A 14,997-nucleotide genomic window follows, 5' to 3' on the forward strand; every position below is an offset into this window, starting at 1 on the left:
CTACAGGTTCCACACATAAACTCTCAAACACTCACAAATGTAAAACTCACAGTGTATTTTAAGACAACAATTTATTCAAGTAACATAACACAGTACATAACACACCGGCAAAGCTTTGCTTAGCACTCGCCTAACGCTTTGGTTCCAATGGGAGCTAACTATACTACTTACAGAGAAATGGAAAAAATGAACAAAAAGATATTCAAATCAGATAATGGAAGGTTGCCCGATGGTGATTCTCTTCCTGGCAGAAATAACACTAACACTCGCACAGAGGACCCATCATCACAACGGGGAGCATGCGAAGGCGATCAAGCGTGTGCCAGGTGTGTGGGTTTACAACCTAGGACTTGCCGTTCAGTCGATCCTGAATCTCCTGCAAGCTCAGTCCCTTGGTTTCCATGACCATCGTGAAGGTGAACGCAAACGCGACGGCGCAAAGGATGCCGAAAATCCAGAACGACCAGTGTGACCCGAGGGCGGCATCCATGTCGGCAAAGAACTGCAAGATGATGAAGCCAAGAATCCAGCAAGTGGAGGCAACAATCGAGGATGCAATGGACTTAACGTTGGCGGGAAACAGCTCCCCGAGCACGGCCCAAGGCAGCGGGCCGAAACCGACACAGTAAAGCGTTACGAACAAGATCAACGAGAGGATCGGCAGCCAGCCGAGACTGCCCAGCGTCGGCGCGTTCGTGTACTTGAGGTAGAAGTAAGTGCCCATCGCCGCGAGTGACACACACATTCCGCCGGCCGACGCCAGTAGGATCGGTTTGCGGCCCAGTCGGTCTACGATCAGCGGAGTGGCGCCGCTCGCTAGGACTTGCACCACACCGACAAGGATGGTAGATATGGCCGGTTCCATGCTGGTGCCGGTACTGGCGAAGATATTCTGGCTGTAGAACAGAATCACGTTGATACCGGACAGCTGCTGGAAGCTGATCAACCCACAGCAGATGATGAGAGCCTTCACGTTGCCCTTGTTACGGAGAAGATCCACCAGAGTGCCGCGGTTCTTCAGTGAATCCTCGACAGTGGTCGTAATCTCCTGTAGCTCCTCCTGTATGCCCTCGACCGTCATACCACGCAGGAAACTCAGCGACTCGGCTGCCTTTCCCTTATCGCCCTTAGCGATGTAGAAAGCTGGAGTTTCCGGCATGAAGAAGAACGTTGCATCGAACACGATCGGGATGGCCAGACACGCCCACTGCAGTGCATGGTACGACACGTACGGCCCAACGCAGTACACGTACAAAATTCCGGCTAGCAAAAACCAAAACAAAATATTACGGTGGTCATAAACGTGTTGCCAATACAAGTTTTAACCTTCCATAATACTTACTCACGATGCACAGCTGCATGAGCGAACCGAGGGCACCCCGGTACTGATTGCTGGCAATCTCACCGATGTACATCGTCTGAACTGTCATCACAAAACCGACACCTAGACCCTGGATGAAACGTGCCACCAGCACCTGCACTACCGTTCCCGCCGTCAACAGAAGGATCCAGGATACGATGAACAGGGCGGAACTACCAAGCAGAGTCCATTTGCGGCCGATTTTTTCCGCCAACGGAGCAGCTATAAAGGGAGCTACAAAACGGAAGTACTATAGATTGTGGCTATTTTGGGCTGTGACTACAACTTACCGATCAATGCTCCCATGGCGACAAGTGATCCGATCCAGGAGCTTTCCGCCGTTGTTGGTATCGCGTCGAGCGGTGAGGTGTCCAACGAGGCGAGCTTAGGACCGCTTGGAGAGGTCCAACCTAGCGAGGTACCTACCATGATCGAAGCCAGGTTGACTGATGAGCCAAGCGAATTGTCCATATTGAAGTAGAGAAGAATATTAGATACGGTATGTAGAACGGATCAATTTAAAATCATTTTAACTCAATTAACTGAATGATGTTTGATTTTTGACACAACGTGAGAAAAACATGCTGAACTGAGTATCAACTTTGTGAATTTCCCGATTGCGACTCTTACCTATAACACCGGCCATAAACTGCCTCAACGGAGTACCTTTCTCCATTCTGTAGATCTGTGGACTATCGGGCTTCTCAAATGTAGCAACTGGTTGATACTGATTTAGTTCAGCAGGATTCATTTAACAACGCGTCCCTGTTCGTGCGGAGGAGAGAATGAAACACGTCAAACTGTTGCCTTCTTGTAGCACTATCACTCTGGTAGGCAAGCATTCATTCACGCAACAAAACCGCACTTATAAGACACTCTGGGAAGAGTTAAATTGCACCTAAAGAGTCCTTTTGAAGTCCTTTTACGGCAAAACATCTAATGCTTACACTTCTAACGGTTCGTACACAAACGAAAACGAAAGATCAAACTATGCCATCCGAGTCGTAGAGATCGGTTAGAACTAACACTTGTGGTGCTACCGGGATCTTATTATGAAACAGCCACAACTTCGCAAATGTCAGCAGACGAATGAAATGGCGTAAGCCGGTTGTCGGGCTTCTTAAATAAAAAAGAGATTCACCGGCGGCTCACGAAACAGGCTAGCACTCGAAAACCCCATTCCTCGTGCTTCCAATACAGTAGCTCTTCTCTGCGTTTGTAGTCTTCCTTCTTTCCTACTCGTATCAAAGAAAGTTGCAGAAAAACCAACAACATCTACAACGATCAAGGTGGCAAAGCGCCGATAGCGGTGCCCGGTATGTAATTTTGTGGCCACAAAAGTAAACAGTGGCAGTGTGCTTGGTAAACGTGCCCGCTGAAAAACACTTGAATGCGGTCTTTCACGACAAACTGATATCCTGTAGGTTTCTGATACTGATTACGCATCATATGCACTTCTCACGAGCAAATTAGTAACCGAAGAGAGCAGAAAGTAGTCTTATACGAAGAGGCATGCAGGAAAGTCAATTTTAAAGAATTTTTACAGAGCTTGTAAGATCTTCCTATAACGGTGGTCTCGTACAAACTCTCAAGCTCCGACACAAGACAGTTGATACACTGAGGAAAAGCATCGATCTAAAATTTGTGCGGCTAGAACTCTTGACAATGTAGACCTTCTTGGCGGTGGCCTTTGCACAGTCTCACGCACTACTTACACCGGCTCTAGAAAACCATGCCGGCCACTTCGGCCACACTGTGGTTCTATAATGTTTGCGAATTGGTAACGATGTCCACCGGATTTGTACTACCTCGGTGGCCCGTCGGCGACTAAGCTCGTCTCGGATTGTGCGCATCCGTTTTAATCCGTGTTTGGCCGTCAAGGAAATCAATCTTATCGATTCTACACCCCCGGCTTGAAGGGACACTTAGAATTGTTACAACCGCCCGATCGCGCGGATTGTGTTGTTTGCAACGGTTGTAAAACAGGGCGCAAGGGCTTTGCCAAAGCAGGTTGCTTAGCATGATTGATAAGTTCAGGGAAAGAGTGTCCGTTTGATATTTGAAATCTAATCACTATGATTTGTTTCCACATTACTGTTAAATATGTTCTTGTCGAATTAAAACAAGGTTCAAAATTTATCCCTTGGAAACAGTTCATGTTCCTCTGACAACATTCCAAAACCTCGTCATTCGGATGGCTTACCGGAAAAGGTACGATCGTCCCCCGCGTGTATACACGTTCAGGTGACGCGTGCCTCCCCGCCATGGTGCGCAGTTCCATTGCATTATCATCCATCAGGCGTTTTATTTGATTACATTACGCTAACCGGACTAATCCTCCTTGCAACTCCGACCAGGGGCCAGTGCGTTTACAATTATTTATTTATGTTCCATCCAACCGGGGTCACGTTCCCGCACGCGCCAAATTAGCAACACCTTCCCTCCTTTCTGTGCCTTTCTAACCTCGAACCGGGGCAACTAAAGTCATCGGTCACCGTCAGGGTTTGTTTCCCGTTTGCCGGCAGCAGGAAGTGGCGAGTTCGTTCAAGCGACGGGGACGATTTCAAGGTCCGTTTGATAAACATATTTTGATCGCACTGACGGACGTGCGTCGATTTGCATACATTGTGCACTCCACTCGTTCAGTTCAGTGAGCTCGCGGTTGACTTAAGCTTTGACCAGACGTCATCGTCATGAAGAGGAATATCTTTCTCATCATTACATAATTGGAAGATTCGATAATAAGTTTCGTCCAAAAACATGTGTGTTGCAACCTTTCTAGAAATTGCTGATCGATCTAGGGAAGAATGAAACGTATCCTGTTAACTCGACGAAGGTTTGTAATACAAAGAACGCGTGATGTCGCAACTTGCGACTGGCAGTCCATTATCACCGTCGGTCAAGGTTTTGGTGTGCAAGCTACACATCCAGCCTTTATTCAGGCCATCTGGTGGATATCTTATACATTTTGTGCGTGTTTACCATGCAGCAAACAGGATGGCCATCACATTTAAGTGGATCTGTTTGATCAAAGGGCGTTGCATGGAATGTACCGATAAAGCAGGCGATAAAGCGTCCATTTCTGCGTCAATGCAGCGTCGCATTTCCTTTTCGAGCAGTTCTCTTTGTGAGCAATCCAAAGATTCAGTTGTTACCTACAGATATCGATTTAGTATTTCATTTATCATTTATGCTCGCTTTGCTAGAGTTAAATATAAAAATGATAACTAACTAGCTATTTACTTTGCTGTTAAATTTTGTGTACCATGCATCTCAAAAGAATCGGCATTTCGATCTCTATTGAATAAACCTTTCATTTTCTCGCGCATAAAAAATGACTGTTTAATTCGCTCAGAACAATTACTAAGCGGACTTACTCACAGCCAACTGCTTCCACATTTTTCACCATTTTCAGCAGTAGTTGTAAGTAACTTATCGTCGCGAGCATGTCGGTCAAACACGTGTCCCGTCGATTCAATGAGATAGGAGTGTAGTAAAAAACCGCAACAAAACAAACATACAGTGTCCAACCGGCACTGTTTGCCGGAGGCGCCAATACTGCAGCAATGTGCCCGCGCACTTGACAATCTGATCTTTAACTAACTCTTCGGTCCATCGAAGGGCGACCCTTCGGTGGTTCAGCGCGTAACTTCCGCAACCTAACGCCTTCGCGCTACTTCAAACTGATAAAAACAATCCAACACGTTTCTATTGTCTTCCGGAGGGCTCGATAGGGAGAAGGTTTTCCCCCCAGGCCGAACACTCGACGGTGGTGGTACAAACTGTACGCTCGTGCCTGCATCGATGCAGTAATGATCATGATCATCTCCGGATACAACATTCATTGATGATCAAGTTTCGAGACGTGCACCGTCGACGTAAACCGCTTTGTCTAGACGCTGGTAAAGGGTACGTTTACTTACCATCGTTGATTCATTTCGTGTAATTGTTAAGATGAAAAAGGGGAAATAAGAAAAAAACGTTTTAAAATCTTATTACTATTACACCAAACACCGCTATCGAACCGTTTGTTTTGAAACCGAAATCCCGGATTAGTTTTTCCTTCCCGGATTGAACAACTTCCCGTTCGGAGGCACTTGTTCCGGAGATTGTGTGTCCGCTAATGTCGATCGCTTGGACCGCACTGAGCTGAATGCACTAAATGAAGTTGTTTCGTTTCGTCCGAGCCCCGAAGTGGTGATAATCGCTGCATGCCCTTCCCTGAGGTCCGCTTCCCCTGAACTGATGAAATCTTGAGCGCCGGAGTGGTACATGCAAATTTTATGTATGACGGCAGCACTATATCCATCCATCGGGAACTTGTCAGTGCCGCGGTCTAATCTACACTGTATGTGTAGGAAAAAAAGCTTTGCAATTTGCTTAATGTGGATCTCAAAGCACGTCATCAAATAGCACACACACACACTCTCGGAGCTTGTGGAAAATGGGTAATCAACGAGCACAATTCAGCTCAAATAAGCACGTAAACGTGACAGGCTCACTGGGAAATGTTTTGGTCCGCTTTTCACACCTCGAACCTTTCACTCACTCTCCCGTCGGGGTCAACACGTGATCCTGTAGGAAGTTTTTCTCTAGAAGTGCCTGGAAATCATATTCCCATATGGTTTTGATAGCGAAAAATACTGATGGCAGATTAAGGAAAACATGCGACTGTTGCATACTTAAATTGCTTGCCTGAGAACTGAGGGGACAAATACTCTCCCCTTCATGGAGCTGTAACAGAAGTTTAACTTTATATTGATATAGTCCATAACGGATTAACGGATTACCAAGTAGTTATAAAAAAGTGATGAACAGTTAAACTCGGTTCATTCCATCTTGTAATTTTAAATTTAAAAGAAAGCACAACCACCTAGATGAGAAATCTTGTATCTGTATCTATCTAGTGCATAAAATATAGCCAAATCTTTAACGGCTATATTTTACCCACTAGAAACTTGTACAACTGGACATGTAAAACGGAAATAGCCCATCTAAATACATGGGAGTTGTTATCACTCACCTTCGCAGTGCGAATTTGTATAGTAAAATAAAACGAACGATCTTCTGATTCTTTTTTTCTACCTCCTCACACGCGTACACGTTCTCGTGATAGAATGCTTCAGATTTTAGAACTTGAAACCTCCACAGGTCAGCGAAAATTAATGAGATCCGTGTGCAGGCGATAATCAATGTAAACTGAAAAGTATGCTCCTCGCCGAGCTAAGATCAAGCAGCATCCGCGCTGTTTGACGATCGGGATGAGCCCCCGTTATCAGGAAGCAATACCTCGACGCCATTACAACCTACAAGGGCGGGTGAACAGTGCAGAAAATAAACCAATCACCTCAGCCTCCCTTGCTATAGCAAAACAGTTTGTTTGACATTGATGTTCCGGACATAGGAGTGTTTGCTCGATCGTTCGGACACTACAGCGGTCCTGGAGAGGTTAACTCCACCCGGTAGGCCTGATAAGCGGCGGCGTCAGGTCCGAAGCGATAAGATTACTATCAACTGTCACACTCAAAGGGTTAACTGGTTGGCTTGACATTTGAAATACCCAACCCTTTAAGTGCATGGAAAACCTATTCGATTAACGGTAGTTTTATGTATCATGAAACATTCCCGTTGGTCCAAATGCCAGACACAATCGATTAAGAACTATACAGTCAATGCAGCTCTTTCGCAATTGCATTGTGGTTGTTGTATGTGGTTGTGAATAGCTTCTAAACAATGAGCCCACGTGGAAAACAGGAAACACGTGGGGTAGGCATCAATGAATGATAAATTAGTATCGGCATCGATATAGATGTTTACCTAGATCTGGCTCTTTCTTTTATCTTCCTCTCCAATCGATTAGTTAAGATCAAGCATGAGTAATATTTGTCAAAGTGCTTCTACTCGTTTCAAAGTGCATACACGCTTTGCGCCACGACCCGGCCTCGACTTCTGATTGGTCCCCGAACCGGTCGAAACGGTTCTCCGAAACGGTTCTCTGGTGGCCTCACTAGCGTCATCTGGTGAGCGCAGCTGGGAATAAGCGCTGGCACGAACCGGTCGAACCAGGAAATTTGCCGCGAAATATGTCCAAAACGGATTGAAATGTTCCAAAATATTTCACATTTGAATGTGCACTTTAATATTTTCAGTTTTTTCGTTTGCAAAGTTTTACAAAAAGTGCCTCGTTTTCCTTAAACAAATGCATCGATTAATTGAAAAGAGTTTGGTAAGGATTTCGGCGTTCTTTAGTTTAAACCAAATCACGTTCATGTGAATGCGTGTTGACTTAGTTTATTAATTTGTAATTGATTTTGGAACATGTGTCAGGGGAACCGGAGGGCCCGAATATGAACGTGTCTTCAATAGACCATTCGTTTAACGGGTTGATTGTCAAAATCCGTTGAAATATTCAAAAAGATATTAACCAATTGGCAAAATGTTTTTCTAAATTGCTTTATCAACCTTATTCCTGGTAGAGTGCTGTCTCTTTTATGGCCTTATCACACTGGTCACCAATGGTGGCTTTGCAAAGCCACCGAACTGTCAAAATTTAGTTTTGGCATCCAGTTTGACACAATGGTGCCTCTTGGTAGTGTGATAAGGCAGGCCACCTGGGAGTGGGAGTTTATATAATTCACTTTTGGTTCATGCGGTTTTCGGCAGTTTAAGATTAAAATACCGAAATTTTATAATCTTATTATTTATTTAATTGATTATTAATAAAATTAAAAAACATGAATCACTTTCAAATCAAGCTTAATATGCCAGATACAGCAAACTCCACACAATGACAGCTCGGTGATACGGGTAAGCCCATTCACCAACGGACCCCCAGCCACTCCAATGTCATTCGTTTTCGATGGTCGTTTGACAATCCAGTGCTTTTTCCATGCCACCATTGGTGACCAGTGTGATAAGGCCATTACACCGTGTCGTCGTTCGGACTAGAGTTGGGAAAATCGATTCCCGGTTGGGATTCCAATCTTTCGATTCAAATTCATTTGGAGATCCGGATCACCGAATCCGAATCCCAATCCCAAAATCCGAGCCAAATATGCTCTACGTCAAAATGTAATATGCTACTTGAGACAAAGTTACGTGCCTTGGAAAGACCTTCCGTTTGAGGGCTCATTTGTGAAAATCGGCCAAGGAACCAAAAAGTAATGCGAGAATTGGCTTTTGTAACCTAAATTGAAAATCAACCTGATTTACCTTTTCGCTCCCTTGGGCGAACACGTTCCCACCTGCGGTTTTTATCAAAAACAAGAAACTACGGTAAAATCTTCCTTCAACAAAGTTGAGAGTCTTGAAAAGACCTTTCATTTAAAAGGTTAATGGTGGAAATCGGCTGAAAGATTCAATAGTTATTAACAAATTGGCAAATGTTTTCCTAAATTGCTATTCGAGGTTTATCTACCTTGTTACTTTAGAGTGCTGTCTCTTTTCCACCGACTAACAACACGTACTGCGCAGTTGACGACGTTCGAACGACGACCGTTGTTGCCAGTTGCAAGAGAAGTCTCGATGTAAGAGGTTCTACGAGTCGGAGTAGTAGATCGTTCGGTCCTGCGACCCGGAGACGTTAGAGAGCGAGAGAGGAAGAGAGCGTAGTGTGTGAGAGTGAGTGAGATAGATTGCATGAGTGCGATAGAGGAAAAGTCTGGGAAGCAAAAAAAGTGGAAAGCGGAAAACCCAAGCCGTTCTGAAGTGGAATGATACCCATTTTCCGTGAGTGTTTGCAAATTTTTAAATGTATAGTGCAGCGATGTTTAAAAAACTAACCCTACATAACAATCCTCCGAGGGGGTTGAACTTTTCCAAAATTTTCTGCTCGAAATAACAACGAACACTGAATTTTTGTTTTTGTTTGCACGTCGGATTGGTTTGCCATACGGTGCTACAGCTTGTTACAAACTATCGCAATGTGAAAAATCGATTTCACAATGCAAAGTATGCGTTGCAGCATAGTAATTTCTAGAAATACCTAGCAATTTCTTAGCTGGCAGCAAGACAAAGGATGAATTGAATAAGCCCCTCTGCATATGACCCTGGAGCCAACGTCTGAAGTACGTGAGTTGAGCTGCTCCCCCTTTGTGTTTTTTTTCTTTTCGTTTTCATGCGCGATATTTGTGGTGTTCGATTTCACTGTGCTGTGTTGCCACATAGACTCAGTATAGCCTTCTATCGTTTTTTGAAGTTGGTGGTGGTCACGTTGGCTACCATTAGCTCCATGACGCGTTTCATGAACAATAGCAATGGCGTGTTACAATGTGGAAGAAGACGAAAATGTGTTTTTGCATTGTACCAGATGAGCGCCGCCATCTTGTGTTTGTACGTCACGGACTATTCACGCAACCTTTCCTGTACCAGGTTGGTCGGGTTGCTATGTGTACGTGAGTAATGTTCAAACATTGGGCAGTGCTGCCAGCGTGTCAGGGAGGGAATCTTGGGCTTTAAACAAGCATAATTTTTGTAAATTCCAGTTTGTTCGTGCATATGGAGAAATTTTATACCTTTAAAAATCCCCTTTTTCGCTAAACAGCCGTAGCTAACGTCTTCTTTCTTCAATTGTTCCCATCTTGTTTTTACAGAGTGTGAAAACGGCCCCCTTATATACACCAATAATAATTGTAAGAAACAGCGATATTCGTCAATGCACGCGGCGCTCGAATCGAGGTAAATTGTCTAACGAGTGTTCAGAAGACTCAGAAGCGAGAAGTGTGGCGTGAGCGAAGAATCTTGAAAAGAAACTTAGTGTTATTTTTTAACTTGATAGTAATAATGATTGCTGACCACAACAGCTACGTCGAATATGTTGGACAGCAAAACAGCGTAATTCATTGAATGGCCGTTGCATCAAAGCTGCGCAGGAAGCGTAGCGAAGCAAAACATTTAAAAGCACAGGCAGAGCGAGGGTCGGCAGCCGTTTTCCAAATCAACCCGCGGGGCAGGGATCGTGGCAGCGATCGACGGATGTGTCGTGGCGGTGACAACGGGGACTGAAGACTGGTTTCGTCAGCAGGGGGTACGAAGCAAACGGGGTCAAAAACAATCCAGCAGAAAGAGGGGGACACCGATAGCGCTTGAAGAGGAGAGAAAAGGCTCGCGAGATTGCCCGCAGCTGCAGCATAGCAACATCAGCGAAGCAGGCAACGCAAAGGTGGAAAACCAACGCGACCAAGACGAGCAAGAAGAAACCTGTATGTTGTGTGTGGCAGCGCGAGCGCGCCTGCCCCTTTTCCGCCTCCCGTGTACCCGCATCTGCTCCGTGCGCGTTTGATTTTGTCCGTTGGTGGTGCTCGAAAGTAATCGCTGCTGCGGTAACCTCCAGAAAGGCAGTCAGTCGCTTGTGTGCCAGTCGCGAAGTCGCAGCATTTGGTGAATCGATCGTGATCAGTAGTAGCGTCGACGTCGCGCTTCCATTCCCTCGGTGTATGTTCGTTGCGTGTGCATTGGGTTGTTGAATGTTTCCATTCGACCAGCTTCAACACTGGTTTTCAAAGCCGATGTTTTGTGAAGAGAAAGCGGCCAGCTATAGCAAGACCAAGCTTGGCGAACATTGCCAGAGCTACCAATAATTTTCCTAGCTTCGCGGGTGTGGTATGTTGTGTGTCTGTGAGTGTTTAGTTTGGTGGTGGGTTTTACTAATTTCAATTCAATATTTTGTGAGAAAAACATTATCACACGCAGGGAAGGACAACAGCAGTCGAGCAGTAGTCAACTTATGTGCTGCATTTTTGGTGATTGATTTCGTTGCAAAAACACGGAAAAGAGAAAATTGTTTGCACCATTCGTTTCCTCCACCTTCGTGGTGAAAGGAGCGCGTTTGTGATTGAACGCTAAAGAAGGAAGGAAGTGGGTTTTGCAGTGTCAAGGGAGGGAAGTGTCGGAATTGTGGTGTGAGAAAGGTGCGATTCGCTCCTTTTTCCCGTTGCAAGCGACGACAAGAAGCGGAATGCGTTGAACCAAGACCACCCCATCCATTCCTCGTAGAAAAGCTTTTCCTGATTCAAGTGACAGGGAAAGATATTGAACAAAGAAGCACTTGGATATATTCATGTTCATGGTTACGACACATATCGATAAAACGTCCGCTGCTCATCGATTCTCTGAGGCTCTGAGTGTTTTTGTATATTTAGGAGTTGTTTTTAATAGCATCAAATTTTCCACCCCTCCTCCTATAGAAGCTGACGGAAAAGTCCAGTTACTGCTGCAGACACGCGCATCATCCAGGAAGAGGAGCGGAAAAGTAATCAAGGAAGAAGTGCGCGTAGTGAGTTCGTGAGATAAAAAAAAACTGATACGACAACGGAAAACAAGTGTGTGCATCTCTGTTCTCATCTTTTGCTGCTAGTCGAAAGAGAGAATTAGAAAGGTTTTAGAAAGTGCTGTGGCAGTAGCAGGGTTGGCGAGCGAGTGCAAAGTGTCGTTAGTTGGCGAAAGACGTCGCCATACGCGCGAGAAAGAAGCAAAGTGTCCCTATAGGACATAAAGTGGGTTTCTTGTTTTGTTCGAATGCCCGCGGCGTGATAATAATACTGTAAATAGCGTTATAAAATTCAGGTAAACCGTGCAAGTGAGTGATCATACAGAACGAAGAAAGAAGAAAGGACCGATCGAGTGTTGTGGAACGACGAGAACGCGATGACAAACTCGCACAACCGAAACGGCCGGAACGCTGGCAGTGGCAGCAACACCGAGCGATACTTCCAGAACCACAGCCCCCAGCAGCTGAGCAACAGCCCGGGTGCAGCCTCCCAGTATTCGCATCAGTATGTTGCTGGTGGGAATGGCGGCAAGCGAGGTGGTGGGGGTGGTAACGGTAACGGTGCAAATGGTGGAGGCAGCCGGGGACAACGTTCGCCGAGCACGAACTACTTCCGTAGTATCAACTCCTCGTCGAACGCTATACCGATAGTACAACAGAAGCAGCAGCAGCAGCAGCAGTATCAGCCCCAACTTCGGCAACCCTCGTCTTCACCGACCGGTGGCCGTATGTCGGGCGGTGGCTCGCGCCACAACAACAGCAACAGCAGCAGCGGCAGCAGCAGCTCAAACAATAGCTTTAACCAACGCTCCAGCCCAAGCAACGGGGGCGGCTTCCCGTTCTCGATGTCTTGCTCGCCGTTGGGAGCAGGGGTCGGAGGGGGTATCGGCGGCGCACCTGTATCAGGTTCCCCGCCGAACTTTTCCCACTTTGCCGGCAGCAAGTGCTACGATGCACCCGCACCCACCGCGCTGCCGAAGCCACCCGTCCACTGGACGGCAGTCGGCAGCGGAGCAGGCGGCGCTAGCAACAGCAGCAGTTCCTTGTCGATGGCGATGATGATGGCGCCCTCGGGCAACCAGAATAGCAAGAAGTCGTTGGCAGGAGTGTCGTCTTCGTCAGCGTCCAACGGCGGTGTGCTGAAGCAGCAGCAGTTCTATCAGCAGTCGCAGTCGTATCAGCAGCAGCACCAGCAGTCGCGCCTGCGGACGAAGGCGATGAAGTCGTGCGCTTCGGCCGCGGCCAAGGTGAGCAATCGCCACGCTGCCGTTTTCACGCACAGTCTGAAAACGATCCTCAACGTACAAGCTTAACAATCCGTCGCCACCACAATAAGCAGCAACGGTAGTGAACTCAACGGTACGATCATGACGACGACAACGACGAAGACAACGGCAGCGGTAGTAGCAGCCGATGCAGGCGCACGAGATATCGTATCGATTACGAGTTTGTCGAAGCGCGATAAAATGAAGGCGAAGAATGCGGAGACACAACAGGGGAAGGACACCGATGGCTCAACTGCAGAACTCCAGCAGCAGCCGGAGCAATCGCAACAACGTAAACGGAATCGAAGGAGGAAAAAGCAACACCAGCAGCAGCAGCATCAGTCCGAGTAAACGGGGGGATGCTGCTTGGGGTGCCAATTTTGTCTCGGGGTATCGCCGGGACAGAAACCCTCGTCGGGAAAGTTGAGTTGGAGGATAAAATGGTAGAGTCTACAATCGACTGGACGACCGGCAGGTTTAGAAGGTATCAGGAAAGAAAAGCAACTGACTACCGGAGAGAAAGCGCGAAAAAGGAGCACCTATGAATATGATAATCGTGCGACCGTCGTAACGCGCCAGGTTACTCAAAGAAAACAGGGATTGTACAGACGCATGGGAATGCCGATCGTACTCTCCTTTGCGAAGCACAACACTGCAACCCGCGAGCCTTTAAGACGGATATTTCGGGTTATTCCACAAACACGAAGCAGATATCGTCAGATGCTGCTGCCGTGTTTTCCTCCTCTCTTCCTCATTCGTCAGCGGTCGTTCCCAGTGTAGACAACCATTTTCCTTGCGATGCCACACACGGGTACGCTGGTGTAGGAAATTCATCGTCTAAAAGTATATGGTGTACTCTACGGCCGAAGAAAACGCCGCAGACATCATTACCAGTCTGGCCCCCGTAGCAAACCGTCGCCATCAGCTTTTAATCGTGTTGTCGCCGTTAGAAACCCTTGAAGGAGTAGAAGCGTCGTCCCGTCGCTGTTTGTCGCGTCGTGATCGTAATGTTGAGCAAAAGGTTAAGCAGTACCTCGAATTGAAGAAGCGTTCGCCATCAGCAGCTGGACAGCATGCATGGATGGAGCATCGTAGGAGGCGTGCACGAGTTTAGTCTTACCTGTATGTATGTAAAGGAATTCTTGTGACTATTTTTCTTTATTTTTTTTTTGGACCGTTCTGTTTTCGGTATAATGATCAAGTTATTACTTTTATTTGAACGATCCATTACGGTAAAAGCGACGATAATTACATTGGTAACAGGGACAAGATTGATTATGCGAAGACAGAAGGAAATGTAGTGATCGGCACTACTACGGTTGTATTGACAGGATAACGGAAGATTTGAGTGAGATTTGAATAGCGAGAAGGGGAGAGAACGGTACAGCCTATCGGAAAAAAGGTCGCAGAGCGGCAGAGCCCGTTTTATGAACTTGTCGATCGAGGAGGTATGGAGAACGGTGGCTAGGGTACGGAGAGATGCACCGAAAACTACCGACCGTAAGTCGGAATTGGAGCATTTTAGTTTGGATATAACGTGTGCATTGCGAGACAGAATGCAGGGAACGGATAGACTAGCGAGTCAGCGTCTGAAGATTTGTTTTTTTTTACACACACACACAGTGAAACACAACAGTTGCGATGAGGTGTACAGAAAGAGAGGGAGAGAAAGGCTAAGAGGTTTGAAGGATGCGTGTGTGATTGTAAAGTTATATTCTATGCATTTTAGAGGTCGCACCCACTTGTACCACCCGACTGCAGTTGCAGTTTCCTCCGCCATCCGCGCATCGTAGAACGTTATCTTTTTCTGCGTTGTTCTTCCCATACTTGCCATACTTCGAAAATCGGCTTGCAATCCAAGAGCGGGTTGCAAGTGTGTAAGATTTGTTGTTTTTTTTTATCTTTTGAGGGAGATATATAATTTTGCGGATTTTACTACATAGTAGCTACTAGTGCTTCTTTACTACTCTTACTACTATACTCATGCCAAACGAAATAATTGTGATTTGGTCAATTCCGACCATGCGTCGAAATTTGGCTCCTACTTGGTTATTCTGGTCGAGGTACATAATCAATCGATCAGATCGTTTGTACTTCGGTACGAA

At 46.2% G+C, this 14,997-nt stretch overlaps 2 protein-coding genes across 4 annotated transcripts; one reads left to right on the forward strand and one right to left on the reverse strand.

Moving 5' to 3' along the window:
* Window positions 1–304: 304 nt before the first annotated feature.
* Window positions 305–2,111, reverse strand: LOC131287210 (facilitated trehalose transporter Tret1-like). Its single transcript, XM_058316242.1, has 4 exons — window positions 1,991–2,111; window positions 1,651–1,806; window positions 1,343–1,594; window positions 305–1,263 (listed from the first exon to the last, which is right to left on the reverse strand). The coding sequence occupies exons 1-4, from the start codon at window positions 2,109–2,111 to the stop codon at window positions 344–346; spliced, it is 1,449 nt and encodes a 482-aa protein (XP_058172225.1). The 3' UTR covers window positions 305–343.
* Window positions 2,112–8,886: 6,775 nt separating this feature from the next.
* On the forward strand, window positions 8,887–14,777 carry LOC131289120 (putative lysozyme-like protein). 3 transcript variants are annotated; one of them, XM_058318323.1, is made up of 3 exons: window positions 8,887–9,088; window positions 9,952–10,036; window positions 11,545–14,777. In XM_058318323.1, the coding sequence occupies exon 3, from the start codon at window positions 12,005–12,007 to the stop codon at window positions 12,938–12,940; it is 936 nt and encodes a 311-aa protein (XP_058174306.1). In that variant the 5' UTR covers window positions 8,887–9,088; window positions 9,952–10,036; window positions 11,545–12,004; the 3' UTR covers window positions 12,941–14,777. The 3 variants fall into 3 exon arrangements, with proteins under 3 accessions (XP_058174306.1, XP_058174307.1, XP_058174308.1); XM_058318324.1 differs by lacking the exon at window positions 9,952–10,036; XM_058318325.1 differs by lacking the exon at window positions 9,952–10,036 and having other exon boundaries at window positions 8,890–8,980.
* The last annotated feature ends 220 nt before the right edge of the window (window positions 14,778–14,997 follow it).

Source organism: Anopheles ziemanni, chromosome 3 (genome assembly GCF_943734765.1).
Source record: "Anopheles ziemanni chromosome 3, idAnoZiCoDA_A2_x.2, whole genome shotgun sequence".
Classification (NCBI taxonomy): Eukaryota; Metazoa; Arthropoda; class Insecta; order Diptera; family Culicidae; genus Anopheles; species Anopheles ziemanni.